The 19,532-nt window shown below is 34.8% G+C and overlaps 1 protein-coding gene across 2 annotated transcripts in view; it reads right to left on the reverse strand.

Annotated features, from left to right (window-relative positions):
- PCDH7 (protocadherin 7) overlaps positions 1-19,532 on the reverse strand; it is a 416,043-nt gene that overhangs the window by 213,835 nt on the left and 182,676 nt on the right. Inside the window, exon 2 of one of the 2 annotated variants that reach the window (XM_077880250.1) lies at positions 9,141-9,333. In XM_077880250.1, the coding sequence (XP_077736376.1) occupies positions 9,141-9,333 (193 nt within the window). Of the gene's footprint in view, positions 1-9,116; positions 9,334-19,532 lie in introns of both variants that reach the window. The other variant, XM_077880242.1, reaches the window with a different exon arrangement.

Consider the following 19,532-nt stretch of genomic DNA (forward strand, 5'->3'; position numbering starts at 1 on the left):
ATTGCTAATCTCACTATTCCCAAGATTTCATAATCACTAGGGTGCTAATAGCTTTTAAAGCTATATTTTCACTATTTGTGTATACTCCCCAGTTTCAGATGTCCATTTTCAATGGCCTGTAGATATTGTCTGATTTTTTCAAAGGTATTTTAAACTCCACATATCTTAATCAGATTCATTTTCCTGGAAATGTGCTATTCTTTCTGTTTTTCCCAAGTTGACAAAATAGTACCATTCTTTCCACACCCTCTCAGATTGGTCTCCTTGGCATCACTCACTAGTCTCTATAACTTTATCCATAGTTCCCTTATCAAATCCTTACTTACCCATCCTTCAAAGCCTGGTTGTGGTTTTTCATATCCCCAATTCATCATCCTGTGGTTCTGGTAGCATTTAACCTTTCCATAGAGCCTTTACTTTTAAATATCTAAATATCTGTACACATCATTCTTCATGATATTCAAATGCTTAAGAGGCAGAAAAGATGTTTCATTCACCTTTGGATCCTTCATGGGAATTTGCACAGAGTAAATGCTCAACAAAAGGTTATTGAACTCAATGAATTCTCATAGTAGTCCAAATTTCCTGTTCATTGTATAAAGTTTTCAGCTATGACTGCTATGACCTTTTGCTACAAATGCTGGGTTGGTGAAATGCAGCCTCATACTGAATAAAAACAATGGGCATAATTCAAGGCTAGGCACTATGGCTCATAGGAATGTAACCTCAGAGAAGCATACCACTCTCAGATCATATGTGGGTCCCCTGATTACCTCATCAGCATAGATGGTAAGCATTGTAGAGCAGAAATACTTTTTTTTAGAAATAAAATTTTTAAAAATATATCTTACAATAGAAATTAATGAGTAGATAGTTTTTAAGCAGCAAGATACTCTTCTACTATCTTTTATTACCAAAACATTTTCTAGCACTCATCACAGTTTCGTCTGAACACCCATGATAAAAAATTCAGGTTTTTTTCAAGATTATCATATTTAAGTAGTTGAAAATCTATCTAAAGGAAGCAATTAAATTTGCATGTCTATCAAACATATTCTCATTTTGTAATAAACTTATAATTCTACTTCCCAGAAAGTAATGAGAAGGTAGGCAAAATAATGAGAATAATGTCAAAAAAAAAAAAAAAAACAACACAAAATCAACCTGCATAAATTAAGTAAAAATTTATCAGAAATGAGATTTAAAAACAAGGCAACCTACTGTCTATATTTCAGCTAGGAATGTGAGATAAAGACAAATATCCATGAACTTAACTTGAATCTTAAAATAGAAATCACAAAAACAATTTGCAACCACAACACAAGGAATGTATTAGTTTTTTCTTTAAAGCAAAGGAATGCATTAGTTTTGCAAAAATAAAACTCATCTACTCCAATCTCCTGTAATCTAGTCTAATCATCTACTCAATGTAAGTAATATAATTGGTCTTCTGAAAAGAAATAACAATAACTTCAAAAGATTATTTATAGGTCCTTACTAAGTTTGAAAGGCCTTATTTAAAACATATGTATTTTTATTAATTATCCATATTTATAAGCAGAGAGAGAACAGAGACATAAAATTAATTTGTTCTATAGTTTCAGCCTGCATTTAGTGTGCACTACCAATTTCATCGCTGATAAATTGTAGAGTTTTTGAAGTAATTATGTTTAGCAACAACCACCACCAAAGGAAGATAAAAGAAAAAAAAAACAATTAGTTGATAAGAAAATTTAAACAAATAATTTCACTTTATTTAGCTTAACATGAAGCCTGATCAATTTCATAATTATTTTTAAGTGATGTAGAGAATGTGTCGGTAGAGTAAGAGCATATGATGCAGACACCATTTCAAGGCCTTCTTTCAGTGCAAGATATTATTTATAATGGAAAAATTTCAGTAAGTGCCTTTAAAATCATTTCATCTGTATAATTTTCCTCTCCCTTTTCTGTACTTCACACTGCTCTAAACTTTTCAAGTGAGTTTTCTCCTTTTCACATTATAGTAAATGTGTTGAAATCAAGGTTGTATCTCCTCAACATAAGGACTTGCACCAGCAGGGCAGAGACTCTTCCTCGTTCACTTCAACTTCCTCAGAGAGCCTCAGTCATATTTTATTTTCAACACATGTTTGTTGAACCAAATGAATAACTGCAGATTTGTCAATATATAATTACCACATTAGACAAGAGCCAGGAATAATATTATTCCACCTTCCTTTACTTAAGATGAAAGAAAGAAAGAAAGAAAGAAAGAAAGAAAGAAAGAAAGAAAGAAAGAAAGAAAGAAAGACAAAAGAAAGAAAGAAGAAAGAAAGAAAGAAAGAAAGAAAGAAAGAAAGAAAGAAAAGAAAGAAGAAAGAAAGAAAGAAGAAAAAGAAAGAAAGAAAGAAAGAAAGAAAGAAAGAGAAAGAAAGAAAGAAAGAAAGAAAGAAAGAAAGAAAGAAAGAAAGAAAGAAAGAAAGAAAGAAAGAAAGAAGAAAAATCCCTGCAGTAGAAGAGGTAACAGTAGGGAGTGTTTTATCCTCAAAGAGGAATATTGCAGTAAAACAGTTTCTCAAGTGGACTAACCTCTGACGCTGAGTGCTAACTAAACTTTAAGAGATGAGTTCTAGTGTTTCTTTACCACATAAAAGATGGTTAAGAGTGTTGTCATATTTCAGCAACACTATTTTTTTTAGACATATCTCTAGAAAAACCTCAGAGAAGAAATGGAAGTATATAGAGTCTATCGGCCAAAAAAGAATGCAAAAAATATGGAGATAATACCCTAACTAAATAAGGAGCTAACCATAGAATGCATTATCTTACAAGTGTGCTGAAATTCAGATAAGCAAATGATTTGAGAGTCTGGAGGCAACAAAGCCACTAACTGACCCTGCAAGTCACTTTGAGATTTGATGAGAGCTCATTCTGTCCTCAAATGTCATAAGGGTTCAGCAAAATGATCTAGTTTTAAAGGACCAAATTAGAATAAAAGGGTAATATGGCCACACATTTTATCAGTGTTAATTATTAATACTGAGATTAAAAAAGAAAGGGCTGAGGGTTCGGTAAGCATACTAATTGGAGACTTTTTCAGCTTGTTTTCCCTGTCAGTGTGAATATTTTACAGTGATTCAAAGGGAAATATATACCTGAAGAGTATGCATTCAACTAGAACCCTGAGTATAAATATAAAAACATTAAAAAAGTGAGAAAAGAATATACGAAGGTAATGGTGTCTCCCCACCTTGAATGACAGCACAAAGAGTAGGGTTGATTTGATCCAGAAGATAGACTCTTCTTTTCCCTTCAGTTTAGATCCTCGATATATTTAAACATATTTGTTCCTGGGTGCTACCCCATGATGCCACCCAAAAAGGAGAAATTGACTAATTGGTATCCAAAGTGAGAATACAGTTCCTACCGCTAATTTTGGAATGGCTACCTTTCTGAAACTAAACACTTTTATGATGTTTTCATCACTGTTACTAGGTTATGTCAAATCTACCTGAAGTTAATGACAAAATTACTTATCATTACTAGTTGAATATAGTAAATAATTCTATCATCAATTAATATGGTGAAATTATTACTACTCGTTTTTTATCTATAAATCGTTAGGTGCTATTATTTCATTTAGTTGCTTCCCCAATGATATGCGTTAGTAAAAGTGGGGCTAAGAGAGGTCAGAAAGTTGTCCTGCTAGTAAGAAGAATAACCAGGAATCAAACCAACGTCTTTGGATTTCAAAGCCTGCTTTTTAAACCACTATATTCTGTCCACAATACTGCCTCTTCTATAGGATAGTATCTTTTTTTTTGGATTCTTTCAGAGTGTTCTGCTCGTGGACTGGAAGACTGCTACAGCTCACATTCTGACTGGAGACAAGCGCTCTAATTACTTTCTATCTCTAATCCCCATGAAGAAGCAGAAGTGAGGAAAGCCCTCTGGAAGTGGGGACATGTGGCCTTGGGAATGCTTAGGAAGCACAAGGCCATTTCACAGTTGGCTAGAAAAGTAGAAAATGGGAGTCTATATGCCATGCTGAAAAGCAGAACCATAGAAATGAATCCTTTTCAGGGTATGTTAGTCTCTTCCTGGAGAAATTAAAAAAAAAGCATTTGCAGGGCACTTATCCTGAGGTATTACACTTATACCGTGAACAAGTGTTTGAGCATCTTTGGAAAGATGAAAGACACAATCTTGCTACCTAATTCAATCTAAATGCCAACAGTACAAACCCATAATGACTAATGGCAGGACCTTAAAAGTGACTGTTGGAAATTGGGTAGGTGGGAGGAAATTAGAGAGAGAGCACCCTCCATCCCACACAAAATTTGAGTTTTGTCTCCATTCTCATTACTCTTGGTCATATAAAAATGGTGCTTCATTTCCAATTGATATTTCAATTATATTTTTATTTCTGAAAGGAGTGTGAAAAGTCTATGGCAGAGACAAAAATGGGTTCATGATACCATGTTTTAACCCTCAAAAAAAAAGCTTACTCTAAGCACTACTGAATGTGGAATGAGGAAAATGAATAAAATGAATAAAACAATGATCAAGCCTAACACATACTTCTGAAAATGTACGAATTGGGGGGCTCAGAAATATGAGTGTATAAAAATCAAAATTATCTTTTAAATATCTGAGAAAATCAATAGACATAAAAGTAACTAGGCATTTAGAGTGGCCAAATTTTTTACCTCATTTAACTTTTTAAAATTTGTCTTACAGATCAACTACTGTTTTCCAATTTTAATTTATTTCTATATTATACCATTTGGAAGTTTATGTAGAGGAAAATATAAACTGTTTTCTACCCTTTGTTCTTTTTTACTGTGGCCAAAGTTTACTCTGTCAAACAAGAAAATAAATATGCTTATTCTATTGTGAGATCACTTAATTACAATTAATGTTTTTGAAAGGCATTACACCCAGGGCCAGATCAAATCTATAGACTGCTCATGGTGTAACTTGAAGGGGGCTCCAAAACTATCTCCCACATGGCTTGCTGGGTGCCAACCATTTTCTCCACCTCACCAGAAATCACACAACTTCATTCAGTCCACTTCTTATATCATACATGCATTATTTACTACTCAAGTGTACATATGTTTTGCGGATTGCAAGGAATGCCTAGAATTAATAATAATGTCTAGAATTAATGTGTGCACATTAACACATATTATCAAATTCATTCGCTATCTCATTAATAGACCCAAAGTTCTCTTTCTGATTTGGAGAGTAGAATATATAGGAAAAATTGGATATAAAGAGAAAATCACTGATTGTTGGATCTGAATAAAATTTTAGTTAAGAGCATTAACTGCCTTATAGATGATTAGAAGCAGATCCAGAAGGAGTAAGTGACCTACCCAATCCCAATGGCAAAATTGGGATTGAAGGGCAAGTGGGCTGTTTCTTATATTTGAGTTGTTAAACACTATATATGGTTACATGATACATAGCAAAGCCAAACTGGACTTGCAAAGGTAATTCAGGGGGTGACTGAGAAGAATAAGTAGACTATAGCATGAACTCAAAGACCAAGATAAACACTGACAATAGAACTAAAGAAACTGTTAAACACCACTCCAAGAAAAAATCTGAAGACAACTGCATGATGTAGACAAGGGCAAGTTCTTGCATAGTCAATTTATGCCCTTAATGTGATGATGGTGTTAAGCTTAATATTTGGTTTTTACCTGAATTATAAATTCATTGCAGTAGGTTTCAATAATTTTAACATTTTCATTATCAAATATTCTATCATTACTCAACTTCCTACCATGAACAAGTAATTTAAAATATCTCTTTGGGTCAGGTTATGATCTCAGGGCTGTGAGATTTAGCCCTACATCAGGCTCCATGCATAGCATGGATCCTGCTTAAAATTCTATCTTTCCCTCTCCCTGTGCCCCTCTCTCTATAATAAATAATAAAATAAAATATCTAATCCCATTAGGTGTATCTTATTGAAATAATAAATAACCAATTTCCCCAATCTTATCAAAGAATCAACACAAAATCATAATATTGATAAGAATTAATGAAGAACAAAGAAAAAATATTAGTGATCTTTTTCATGAATAAATGTTTGATTCATAAAAAAATTCTTAAAATATTTTTTTAATGAGATCATTTCCATTACTGCTTTCCAGAAACCCATGGATGTAAGTACCCAGATCTGAAATTATGAAAATGGTGGGACTCATTCCAACGATTAGTTTCAAGTTTCATGAAATTATGTTGATTCTTACAATGTATTCTTTTTCCTAAATTAATAAGAGAATAAAATATCATTCATCATCTGGCAGTAAGGTGGGTTGGAATGTAGGATAAGGCTGATTATAAAGCTTATTAATCCACAGGCCCTCATTATGGAATTGTGTTTATTATGCTCGAGTATAGGAAGCAAATAAAGCTTTTGTAAAACATAAGTGCATTTCACTGCTTATCTACTTAAATTTTCCTTTTAGTTATTTTAGTTATTTTTAGTTACTTCTTTACTACAGAGTCTGTGACAACTTATTTTTATCATTAGCTGTTCTAACGTATACCCAGGTAGCATTGTGACATTGGGATGTTATATTATTGTACTGAAAATTACCTTCTAAACTTTACAATGGAAGTTAATCCAAAAATCAGTTATAACTGCATTGTTTCACACAGGTTAAAATTCAAAGAAAATATTTGAGGTAATAATAATTAGGAACTAGTACAGCATCCAAAATGGTATTTTCATGGAAAATCCAATACAAATCCTGATTAAAACCTAACCAAGCAAAACGCTGCAGATTACCTGGATTCCAATTAAATGTGACAAATGAATACTTGACAAGTTTCAATTCCAATTCTATTTATGTCAGAATGATCCATTAATATTGAAGATGAAATTACCAGAATTCAAGCAATACAATTGTACTTTATGGCTAGATAGTAGTCTGAAAACTTGGACCCAACAAAACTTATTCAAATGTCAATTGCTACATTTGGATCACCCAAAGTGAATCACATCCCCTTCTGTCATTACCTATAGATTAGGGCTAACATGAATCACAGCTAGCAGATGACAAATGATTATATAAAACTGAATTTCAAGTGTCAGTCACATACAAAATCAGAAAAATCAGTTCTATTATAATAGTCTTTGCTGTTGACAAGACTGAAAACATGATTATCAAAAATAACTAAAAGCCTTATTTGGGAAATGCTTCTCAGTAAACTTTCTAATTTCCTAATGAGCTCACCTATTAAGTTTACCATGTATGTTTTCCTAAAAAGTAACCAATATGCATTTGTCATATATAATTATGTTTATAACTCATCATTTCTGACTTATTTTAAAAGTGCTGAATCCCCTCTAACTCAAAAAAAATGAAAAAATAACATTAAAATGTGATTATAATGTCAATGATACAAAGTCCTTTCTGTTAATATAGCTGACAACCAAAAATAAAGCCTTAATTATACTTTACATTGTTTATTGTGAGATAAATAGTTTTTAAAAACACAAATAAAATCATATTAAATCATTAAAAGGTATAGGAATGTCCTTAAATTAGATCAATCTTGCCTTCCTAGGGGTGTGTGTGTGTGTGTGTGTGTGTATAATATTATTATACTATTTTAACTTTTACTTTGGGGCAAAGAATTTCAAACATATTTGCTTTAGAAATATATTCATGACCAATGCAATTCATTCCAAATTTTTAAACAGATACTAAAAAGCTTAATTCTTAAAAACCACATCAAACTCCCATCCACATATGCATACACCACCATACACACAAATAAGCATGCCTTTATAGCCATAGGGCAAAATGCCATTTGAACTCTGGATTATTAATTAATAGGGATTTCAATCATCAGACCCTGATATCACATCCTCTCACCCAGATAACAATGTGGAAAAATAATTATTTAACATGATTTAGTTTAGCCATAATTTCACTTGAGGTCATTTATAATATATTACTCTCTAAGGTTGGATTTTAATATTCATAGGTAAACTTCAAGAAAAAAAATAAGACTTTTCCTGCATTAATATGCTCTATTTGCATACCATCACTAAAGAAACTGTATATAACAGAACGGTAGAATGTGTTATTTCATTTAAGGGACAGGACAGTGAAAGACAAATCCATTTCGAGTTTTCACTAGAGATAAAATGTGTGCAATTCTCCTTCCTATACAACTGAGTCTCTTTTTATACTTGAGATAATAATAATAAAATTAGTATGAACTTTACCATTCCATTATTTCACACAAACCTACTCCTCAGGCATTTCCTTATAACCTGAAATCCAAAAAACACATAATTTAATTGTTTCGGGGATCATAAACAAACGTGAAAAGATTTATAAATACTATTTGCAGTCTAACTTTATAACTTAAAAGGAAGTGTACAGGAGGCCAATTGTTGTGGTCCTCATGAGAATCATTTCACAACAGGATAAGAACATAAGTACTAAAATTGGCTTTCTTCTCTTCCCCTTGCACAAAAATGAGGGAAAAAAAATCACAACATATACTTAAATGAGAGGGGAGTTATAATGGTATTTACAATATATTTTTGGAGAGTAAGATAATACTGTTCTCCTCGTTTGACTCCATTTCAGCTATACTCGAAAGGAGAAGTTCGAAATGCTTTAATAAATACCTAGGAAAAGAAAGAGCTGGGTATTCTTACTGCCATTCCCTTTCACTAAGCCTGGACAATCGCAGTGGAAGAAATAGTTGCATGACAAAAATGAACAGAAGAAACCAATAACACAAGACCTTTCTCAGTTGCTGTTGTTTAGGTATTATGAATTCATTTAGGGTTTTGTTGTTGTTGTTTTGTTTTGTTTTTCATAGCAGGTTCTACTCTGATTTATTGGGCAATGTGTTTATTTCTGATCAGGCTGTTTTAAAATGATGATGCAAGTTTGGTGAATTTTATCTCTATAGTTATGTTCCTTTAGTTGGCATTTCTGTCCTTTAGCAACTATTTATTTATTTATTTATTTTAGATGAACTTGTTTTAGTGTCAGCTGTTTTATTCGGGTTTTAGACGGACCCTCGCGAGTCTACTCCTGATGGCTCGCTAGCGTGATTCTGTGTGTGGATGCTGTGTTTGCCCCTACCATTTTCCATATGCTCTGCCTCACCAACACTGCCATCCGGCGTGGTCCTCTCATAGTTGTCCTCTGGGAGTGGAAGGGCACCCAGCCTTGGCCCTGATGAGCTCTTACTGCTTGGTGTCTCTGACTCCTCCAGCCCGCTGTCATAGCAACTCTGCAGTGACCCCTGATGTGGGTCCTGAGGCTGACTCACAACAGAAAACGTCACTCTACGAAAAGGCTGCAAAAGAAAAGATTCTGAATGTCACTAAAATATAAGACTGTAAACGATCTTATCAAAAAAACACATCAATTACATACAGTATCAAGGACTACTGACGACTAATACAATACCAAATGCTTAGAGGATGCTGAAAGCGAGGCAGTTAACTGCATTATCTGTGGCAAGGCCTGGAACTGTGATTTCAGTACGGAAAAAACCCAAAAATTCCCCCTCTGAGACAGAGATAAGAAAACAGCAATTTCCACTCAAACACCCATTGAAGCCAATGTTAGTACCATATATTCAACCATTTTCTATCCTGTAGTCTTCGCTTCAAATAGACTCTCTAAAACAAGTGTCACTGATTTCAGGAGGCAGTAAATATGGATGTCATCTTTGTTAAGAATTCATTTTTTAAAGACTTGAGCTTTAAAAACTTTGTCTGGATGCGATAATGGTGTTCAAATAAATGTCCGTACAGTTGACTTAAGCTATTAAAGGTACAACTGATAAACAGGAATGTAGATGCAGTGCTAGGAAACAGGAATATATTTCTTACTTTATTCATATGAAAAATATTACCCCTTGACCTTGAAATTGAAAGGGTGGTATTAAAATAACAGATAAAAGTTTCTTTCACCAGGGAGTAGAAAATAAACCAAAAAGCATACTTGTATGCACTTACTATGACTGTTTATATTCAAAAACAAAAAGTTACATCATGTACTGTCTTTAAGTTCTATCTTCAAACTGTTGCCTATTCTTAACCAGTTGGATTTCACAAATTGCTGTGATACTGAAGTTGGCTGCACTGAAGGTTTACTATGTATGGAATTTACAGATTATTGCAGCTACAGAATAAATTAAATAAATTTAAAACTTAGGCTCACTAAGGGAACCAATGTCATGCATTGATCATGCTACATACGTAGTATTTGGGGGAAAATACAAAAAGATTCTGCAATATTTGTCTGAGATTTTTCTTGGTGATAATTATATCCATTAAAAACACTTGGATGATTCGAAAATGCCATATGTATTTTTTAAATCTATAATTCAGATTGGTTCTTTTTAATATAAGGCATAAAACTAATGTTGCCAGAAAATAGTGAGAAAGCTAAAATAGTGCATTTTTATAACTTGAATACTAATGGTACAAATTACTAGTCGTAACTGGGACCAGTCTGTTTTTTAAAGTGTTAAGGATAATCTACACAGGTAGGCTATTAAAGGGAAAGCTAAGAAGATTTATGGAATCTCCCCCAAATTTATAAACTGGTGCTGCTAGAGAAAAATACACGCTTCTGCAAATCTTCCTTTTATTTTGTTTCAGAAGACTGGTCAGGGATAATGTCCACTTTTGGGATTTCTAACTCAGTACCTTACCCTCCATGTACTTATTTGGCATGTACAGTCTTTATAAAATCCTATCACTTATTCTAGTTCAAAATCAAACTTCTAAAACCACTGAATCATCGTAAAAGGAAAATATTTAAAGCATATTCTCTTCTTTATAATGTTTCACTGAATTGGAGGTGCAAATAGTATACACATTATGGTCCCAAATTTACTGGCGATAAATTCTAGAAACATGACTGTTATTTCACTTATAATTCTCACATTTCTTTACAATAGTATGATGTTTCATACATAGATAAGGAAGTATAGAAATCAGTTTGTGTTTACTATGCTTTATCTTATGTGCATATATTTTTAATTTTTTCCCTATTTATCACTCCCAGCATATTATCTGGATTTCTTCAGTCTCACCTCAGAAACAAGGCTGCTGATAGTTTTCCTAAAACCACATTGTTCTGCCCAAAGAAGATAATAAATACCATTGAACAATGAGCTTTAAATAACAATGCTGAATCTAGGAAAGAACTCCAATGGTCATTCAGACATATCACTTCAAGACATAGCAATGGTTTAATATATATATGAACATATTCTTTATATATACATATACAAAGAAAGAGACAGAAAGCAGGGTCACATCCTGTCCTTGATTCTACGTCAATAATTCTCAAATCTAGGGATCCCTGGGTGGCGCAGCGGTTTGGCGCCTGCCTTTGGCCCAGGGCACAATCCTGGAGACCCGGGATCGAATCCCACATCAGGCTCCCGGTGCATGGAGTGCATGGAGCCTGCTTCTCCCTCTGCCTGTGTCTCTGCCTCTCTCTCTCTCTCTGTGACTATCATAAATAAATAAAAAAAAATTAAAAAAAAATAATTCTCAAATCTTTTAGAATCAGTCTTCATTAACCCAAGAGGAAAGATCAAAAGGAAGACAGAAATACATAATTTGTCCTAATAAATTGACAAAGGAAAGTATATAAGAAATTATGAGAAATGTTCTGATATAAAAATAGAAGAGGATGATGTTTAGGTGAAAGTAGGAAACTTAGAATCTATAGTCAAAAATGCTGGTTCCACCAGAAGTTGTCATAGGACAGCACAGAGGTGATTCATCCATTGGAAGGTCATCGTCGTTAATCTTAAAATCTCTAAAATCTGGAGAATAATTCTATGAGATTACAGTAAATAATGTAAAAGATCGATTTGTCAATTTAAGGGGAAATGGAGCAAGTGGGGACAGACTACTATTTTTTTTTTCAGACTACTAATTTTTAAAGCATGACATAAGAGAGAAGTAGGATTGCAGTTAAAAGAAAGAGATTTGCATAAAGAGTTCTATTTAAAAAAAGAGTTCTATTTATTTATGCTTATTTGTATCTTTCTTCATTGTTATTGAAAACATTTGCTTTAAGATAAATATTTGAAGACACAAGCAAAAAGCCTCATAACATAAGGTGCACTGGGAATGAATGAAATCAGAGAAGATAAAAGAATTAAGAGAGAAATTAAAAATAAAATTATAAAGGTAAGGTAAACAGTAAAACGTTGAGTAATTGCATGCATGGTGTGTGTGTGTGTGTGTGTGTGTGTGTGTGTGTGTAATGAGAAAAAAATGGTATGTTAGAAATAATAGGAAAGGAAAGGATTTTATTCCAAACCACCCTCTAGATTTCCTCTCGGTTTACCTCAGAGAAGTTAGCTGACCTTTGGTTCTTGTGCCGTAGGCTCAAGGTCTGTAAAATGGAGCTAATAATACTTGCCCCTCACTAACTTAAAGTCTCTGAGAAATAATGAGATAGTTTATAAAAAGAGCCTTAAGCTCCCTCAAAGACATATACTATAAAAGGTATCATACCTCAGGCCACAGCTATATAACTAGAGCGATATGTCCCATTATGTTTTTTTTTCTTATGTTTGTGGTTTTTGTTGTCATCATTGTTGTTTTTAATATAGAGCTGGCTCAGTAATTCACAGTTTCTAAATGGAATTTTTAAAATTCGTATGAGATTTCAGACCTAAATCTGTTAATGCGGTGCTTTGATTGTTCTACATGCAAGTTATTTGTAAAGCAAATATGTGCATACAGTGACGTCAATTTTTCAAAAAGCATTTGAATCTAATCATCTGTTGGGCATGACTATCTCTACAGTCACTTATTTTGGATTGTCATTTATCAACAATGTTTTGTCCCCATTATGAAACAGAGGAGAGTTTCACTTGAAGACACACCCCACTATAGGGACTTCTCAGATATTTTAGAGGTTGTTACAAATATATTCAAAGGTAGCTTCAAATAATATACAATTCCTGGGGCATTAGATGTATCTTCATTGTCATCCTAATCTCCAGCGGACAGAAGTACATTCAAATTGGCTTCTGTATGTTGACAAATTGAACACCAATAAAAAATAAATTTATTAAAAAAAAGTCCTACAAATAAATAAATAAATAAATAAATAAATAAATAAATAAATAAATTCCTACAGACTTAGGGATGCCTGGCTGGCTCAGTGGTTGAGCACCTGCAGAGCGTGATCCTGGAGTCCTGGGATCGAGTCTCACATCGGGCTTCCCTCTTCTCTGTGTCTGCCTGCTTCTCCCTCTGCCTGTGTCTCTGCCTCTCTCTCTCTCTGTGTCTCTCATGAATAAATAAATAAAGTCTTAAAAAAAAAAAGTCCTACAGACTTAGAATAAGCACTCTCCATTCTTGTATAATTGTATGCATCTTATTTTCTGAAAATTTGGAGGTCACATGGGAAATAGGCAGAAGTGTTGATCGGGAGGTCTTCTATCTTCTATTTGTCTGCTGAGGAGAGCCCAAGATGGGTGCCCCTTTTCTTCTCTCCCCCATTCATTGGAAATGCTCCTGAGCTTCTGTTTTAAGAGATGGATGAGTGCAGTGAACATTTCTACATGAAATTAATCTCACAGACTGGAAAAGACAAACACAGCAAATAAGTATTTAAGTTGGGTGCTGTGGGGTACACAATGCAGTATATTCAATCAATGCATTTGCTCACTAAGATTTTTGATACTTTTTTTCCCCCGGAACTGTGAACAGAGGCAAAAACTGATAGATCAGTACATTTAGGATTAGGAGAAAGATAGCCTGCTGGATGAGGAAGGGAGCTAGACTATATCTTAGTTATAGAATAAGGCTTATAATATATGACATTATGAGTAAAGGATTCACGAAGGGAAAATGTGGTGAGGGTTTGATTCATTATTCTTTTTTATAAAATTGCATCTCTTTAATTGATAGTGCAAATTACCAAACAGTAAACTTAAATCTAGGCAGTCTAACAGGTTTACAGGTCACACAAGATGTTATCACAATTTCTATTTCAAATATGAACTACTATCAGATTTCATCCTGCTCGTATTCAGAGGGTTCCAAGGAGGTCAAGTCAATACATGTCAGATTCATAAGAGAGAGGACTGAAGCAATTTTCTAAAAGAAAAAAAAATTATCTAGAAAGCATATGTCAAATTTTACCATAAGTATAACTGCCTCATTTTTATTTTATCTTGCAGGATCATTATTTTTTGTTTAATTTTAAAGACCTATAAAATCACATCTTTTTGAAGGTATTGACATGAGAACATGCACTATTTATAACCTGAAACTTGGAGAAAATTAATTTTGAAACTAATGAATATGCCATTCTGTTTTCAGAATATAATCATTGCCAAATATATATGATATCACTAGGTGCAACCTATTTTAAAAAAAGTCTTCATGAGGAAGTCCATTGATAGTTTCTAAGAAAAACAATAGAGACCACATGCATATTCACAAATATATGGGCAGTAACAAAACTTTTATTTTTATTCATTGTTTTAAAGATTTTATTTACTTATTCATGAGAGACACAGAGAGAGGGATAGATGCAGAGGGAGAAGCAGGCTCCCGATGAGAGCCCGGGATCACCACCTGTACCAAAGGCAGATGCTCACACTGAGCCACCCAGGTGCCCTGTTTTTATTCATTCTTGTTAGATTGATTAAAACGGTGACTACCACGCCAGAAAAAAAGCATATATTACGTCCCACAATCAGACAGATTTAAAACTCTTTGCCTTCTATCTGCAAAATCTTCCAAGTTACAACCCACACAATAAAAACTTACTGTTTTCTTTGATTAGAAGGTGAGCTTCAGGATAATCCCATCATAGACTCTACTTACAGTAAAAGGGAAAACACAGCATTGGGGTAAAAGTGCAGAAACTTTCCCCTTGCAGTTCATTTCTTATAACCTAGTGACACCACGTTTGTGGGGATTTTATTTGCAAGAGGAAAGGACCCTACAGAGAGATGCCAGTGCAAAGAACTTCAGGTTAAATGTCTTTCATTATTGAATACTGCTCTGTGTCTTACAGACAACTTTATTGAGAACTTTAAATCTGCACCTTCCTTTTTAGCTTCAATAGCTTCTTCATAAATCGTCTCCTTATCTGGAACTCACATACAGCTGTCTCCGTCACATCAATTATTTCTGAATGGGCTGAAAAGGCTTTTTAATTTTTTCCAATTCACTTAGTTACGTCCATCAAACAGACTTCTAATGACTCTCTTTGTCAGTCATAAAGCCATGAAACAGTCATGCAGCAGAACATTGCAGCATTCACGAGAAACACTACATTTTCTTTTTAAAGAGGACCTATCTAAGACTGTGAGCTCTTCTTTTGCACGGGCACAGGTAGTTGATTAATCTGCAAACATTTTCAACTGACGTCAGTGGCTACCATGCAAACATATCTAGGATTCCAAAGCACTTAAGATGGAGCATGTCTGGCAGGACCTTCAAACAAACTTTAATCGGGTCTTTTAAACTTTTTAGGGCATCTTCTTTTGCTCACATCTCCACATTTTTCCATACTTCAAACAGTTTTCCTTTCTTTCAAGTCAACAGCAGATGAAAGGATATTAAAAAGAAACATGTTGAAACGTTTGGACTGGTTAATTAAGACACTCATTTGGGGAAAGAGAAGGTAACTAACTGTATTTATTTCTTTTGACTGCGTGCAATTTCATGTTGGACATTATTGTGTATATTTGTTCCACAGAAAACTAAAAATGCAAATGATACTTGGTAGTTCTTAGTCCAGTAGATTACAGAATATTTAATGTCACAAAAAAACCAAAACAAAGGTTATCAAATGGTACCCAAACATCAGCCACAATGTACTAGAACAGTGCTATTTATTTTACTTATGCTGTCACTTCTCCTAATGCTATCCTTATGTGGGTCCTATTGTATTCTGATTTGGGGAATGAGAAAAAATAATGAATTTCAGTATTTATTGCAAGACCTCCTCTAGCCTTAAAATATAAATGGGTCTCCTATCTGCCCCCCCCCCACCATAATGAAAAACATCAGCAAACAGAAGAGCCAGAGCCTAAAATTCTTAGTAAATGTATGCAAACCTTCTTTTTCTAAAACTCTGAAAATAGATATTATGCTCTAAAATACAAATTGTGGGTCCCCCATACTGCAGACACACTTGCTTGCCCTATCTTTTGCTCTGTTTGCTGCCTTCTATTATACTTAGCCCAGAATTAACAAACCTTTTTTCTGTAAAGGGCCAGAAAGTAAATATTTTAGGCTTTGTAGGTCATAGGTCTCTGCCACAACTACCCAACTCTGCTGTTGTAGTGCAAAAAGAGCCACTGAAGATGCATGCATTAATGCGGATGGCCGTGTTCCAATAATACTTTACTTATGGAAATGGAAATTTGAATTTCATATAATTTCCCACTCTGCGAAATGTTCCTTTTAAATTTTTTTTCGACCATCTAAAAATGTAAAACATTAAATGTAAAAAATACAACTTTGCTGTTGTAGAAACGTTTTTAAACGTCATTGTAGAGTTTTCAACTAGTGTGTAAAGGCTTCATGAACACTGTTTACCCATTATACCTCTGTTTCAATGACAGTGCCTTGAAAACAGTTTATATTTGATTGTCATTTATGAACACGCTTTGATATTTCTTGTCCTTTTTGGAAATAACTGAACTGGGGAATCAGGAGAACTGGATTCAAGTACTGGCTCTGATAGTAAGTGTGAAATCTCGGGAAAAGACTCATCTTTCAGCTTTTGCATCTTCAACCGTCAAAGGAAGAAGTACCACAGATGATATTTAATATCTTTTCCAGTTCCTTAATTCTCGGAAACTGTAAGAAGATAGGTGTATTGGATCAGTGAATTAATGGCTGAAATCAGTGATTTTAAAACAGTCTCTGCTCACCCATTAAGGAATTCCTTAGAACACTGCAGGCAAATACTAATGCATATTGGAACGCATTTACTCATCGAATAAAGATCATGAACAAAAATACGCATAATAATCAAACATTTTAGTCAATTACCTTAATGAAAAGCTACAAAGATGGTTTGGTTCCCTCAGGCTTACCATTTTTGTGAAAAGTAGAAACATTCATTTGAAATGTCAGCTCCATGACATATGTTTTGGCCTAATTCTTCCCTATCCTCTGAAACCACCTCTTTTGTGATTCCTTTCACTGAACCACGTGAAAATGATGAGTTCCAGGGCACCTCAGTGGCTCAGTCATTTGAGAGTCCAACTCTTGATTGTGGCTCAGGGCATGATCTCAGGGTCCTGAGATTGAGCCCCAGGTGGGGCTCTGGGCTCAATGAGGAGTCTGCTTCTGTCCCTTTACCTCTCCCCTTGCCCCTCCTCTTGTTGGTTGGGTGCACATTCTCTCTCTCACTTCCTCTCTATAAAACAAATAAATAAATCTTAAAAAAAAAAATGTTGCATTCCTACCATGTGCTAAAGGCTGAGAGATCTCGCTCATCTCTCAAATGTATAATTCAGATGGCAGAGGTTAGCAAGGTTGGTACGAAATAGGATGGTGAAGGCATGCTGGGCCCTGATTGGATTACACCTCCCACTTCATTTGAGACCCTACCTAGACCCTTGTAAGTTCCTATGTTTACACTCACAGAGAAGCAGGAAATCAGAGGGAGTCCTAGTTAGGAAAAGAGAATATTGACAAGCAACTAATGAGAAAAATACTGTCTTCACAATGACATTCAATCCAACAAAGACTTATTAAGCACTTGCTTTGTGCCTACCACTGTGCTGAAAAATCTACATGCTTCAGATTTCAGGCATTAAGCTCAGTTGGGTAAGTGTAGATTAATCACGCAAAAGCACTCAATACAAGAAAAAAAGGTTTCTTTTTTTTTTTTCTTTTTCTTTTCCTTTGCTATTGTGATAATCATCAAAAGCTCAGCTCACATGCCGCTCAGTTGCTTTGCATGACTACTCTACACACCCATGGAGTTCCAGAAGCAGCTGAATGAGGTCGATAAACCTATGTCTTAGACTACGCAGCTGGAGTTAGTCTGTAGCAGTTCAAGGGAGCAAGGCTGAAGAACCAAGTGGAACTGCAGGAAAACCGCCCAGGTTTCCACCTACTAAAACACCACAAAATGAACAAATAGACAACAATAACAAAAATGAAAAATAGCCTTTCAAAAGCTACCTTCTAAAATACACAGATGCTTAGAAGCGCATATAGAAGCCTGCCTCACGAGCACCCGACTCAGTTCTGAGCACCCAGCTTCAGTTTCCTGGGCTGAAGTGAAGGAAAATGAATTGTGCATTTTCTGATGCACTCAAACAGATGCTCCGGATTCTTGTCTCCTTTTTTCTTTTCCATCTTAGACATTTCATCCAAACTGCACCTGGCAAATCGGGTTGGGAAACTCTATACATTTAACAACATTTACTTTTTCCTTTTCTACAGAATGAAGTTTTGGGTCCTAACGTAGTTTTCCTTGGTCTGGATGGATTAGAAAGTCTGACAGGAAACAAGACAGACAAATGGAGTAAGGCTCTGAAATGTTACTTAAACATTTAATTATTAAACTGAGTTGAGACCTGACGCTTGAGCCAGAATAGTCTGCTCCACAGGTGAACCTTCTGCTACTTGGGTAAACCCATTTTCTCTGCCGTTCCTGCCAGCTTACTTGTTTTATCTTGATTTATCTGCACTTTGTTAAAAAAGCAAAACCACCTGTGTCCATAAGGAAAAAAAGTATTCAATGGCCAGTATATGGTAATTTTTATTCCTCAGTACAAGTCAAATGATTACAGAAAAATCAGTGGAAGTGGGTGTGGTGGGCAAAGAAATAGACCCTAATGGGCCCTAATCCCTGGAACCTGTGAAGAGGTGACCTGATGTGGAAAGGGGTATTTAAAATTGTAGATAGAAATAAGGTTGCTAATCAACTGACTTTAAAATTAGGAGATTATATTGGATTACCTGGTGGGCCCAATGTAATCTCAAGGATTCTTAAAAAATAGACAGGAAAGGCTGAAAAGGAGATCAACAATTCAGTGGGGAACTGTCCTCTCCTTTGACAGCTCTGAAGAGAGAGGAAGGGGCTACAGGCCAAGTCATACAGGTGGCCTCTAGAAGCTATTAATAAAGCAAAGAAGGGAAAAGATTGATTTTCAGTGTCTCCAGCATAAACACTACCTACCAACACCCTGATTTCTAGCCCAAGGAGAACCATTTTGGATCTCTGACCTGAAAAGCTATAAGATAACAAATTAGCACAGTTTCAAGCCACTAAATTTTAGGCTATTTGTCACAGCAGCAATAGGAAACTTAGAGAGTTAACCATGACCCTGACATATGGTGGGTGGGGGGGAAGTAGAAGTGAAGCATCAGGGCCTCGGGTTTACGTTTATGAAAGAGGTTAGACTCATAAGTCAAATGTACATCGGTGTTCTATTCCTGGATCACCCCACCTATAGGACCACTGAGAATTGGCATGTCATTCTAATAATTATACTTATTTTATAAAACACTCAAATACACT

Source organism: Canis aureus, chromosome 2 (assembly GCF_053574225.1).
Source record: "Canis aureus isolate CA01 chromosome 2, VMU_Caureus_v.1.0, whole genome shotgun sequence".
Lineage (NCBI taxonomy): Eukaryota > Metazoa > Chordata > Mammalia > Carnivora > Canidae > Canis > Canis aureus.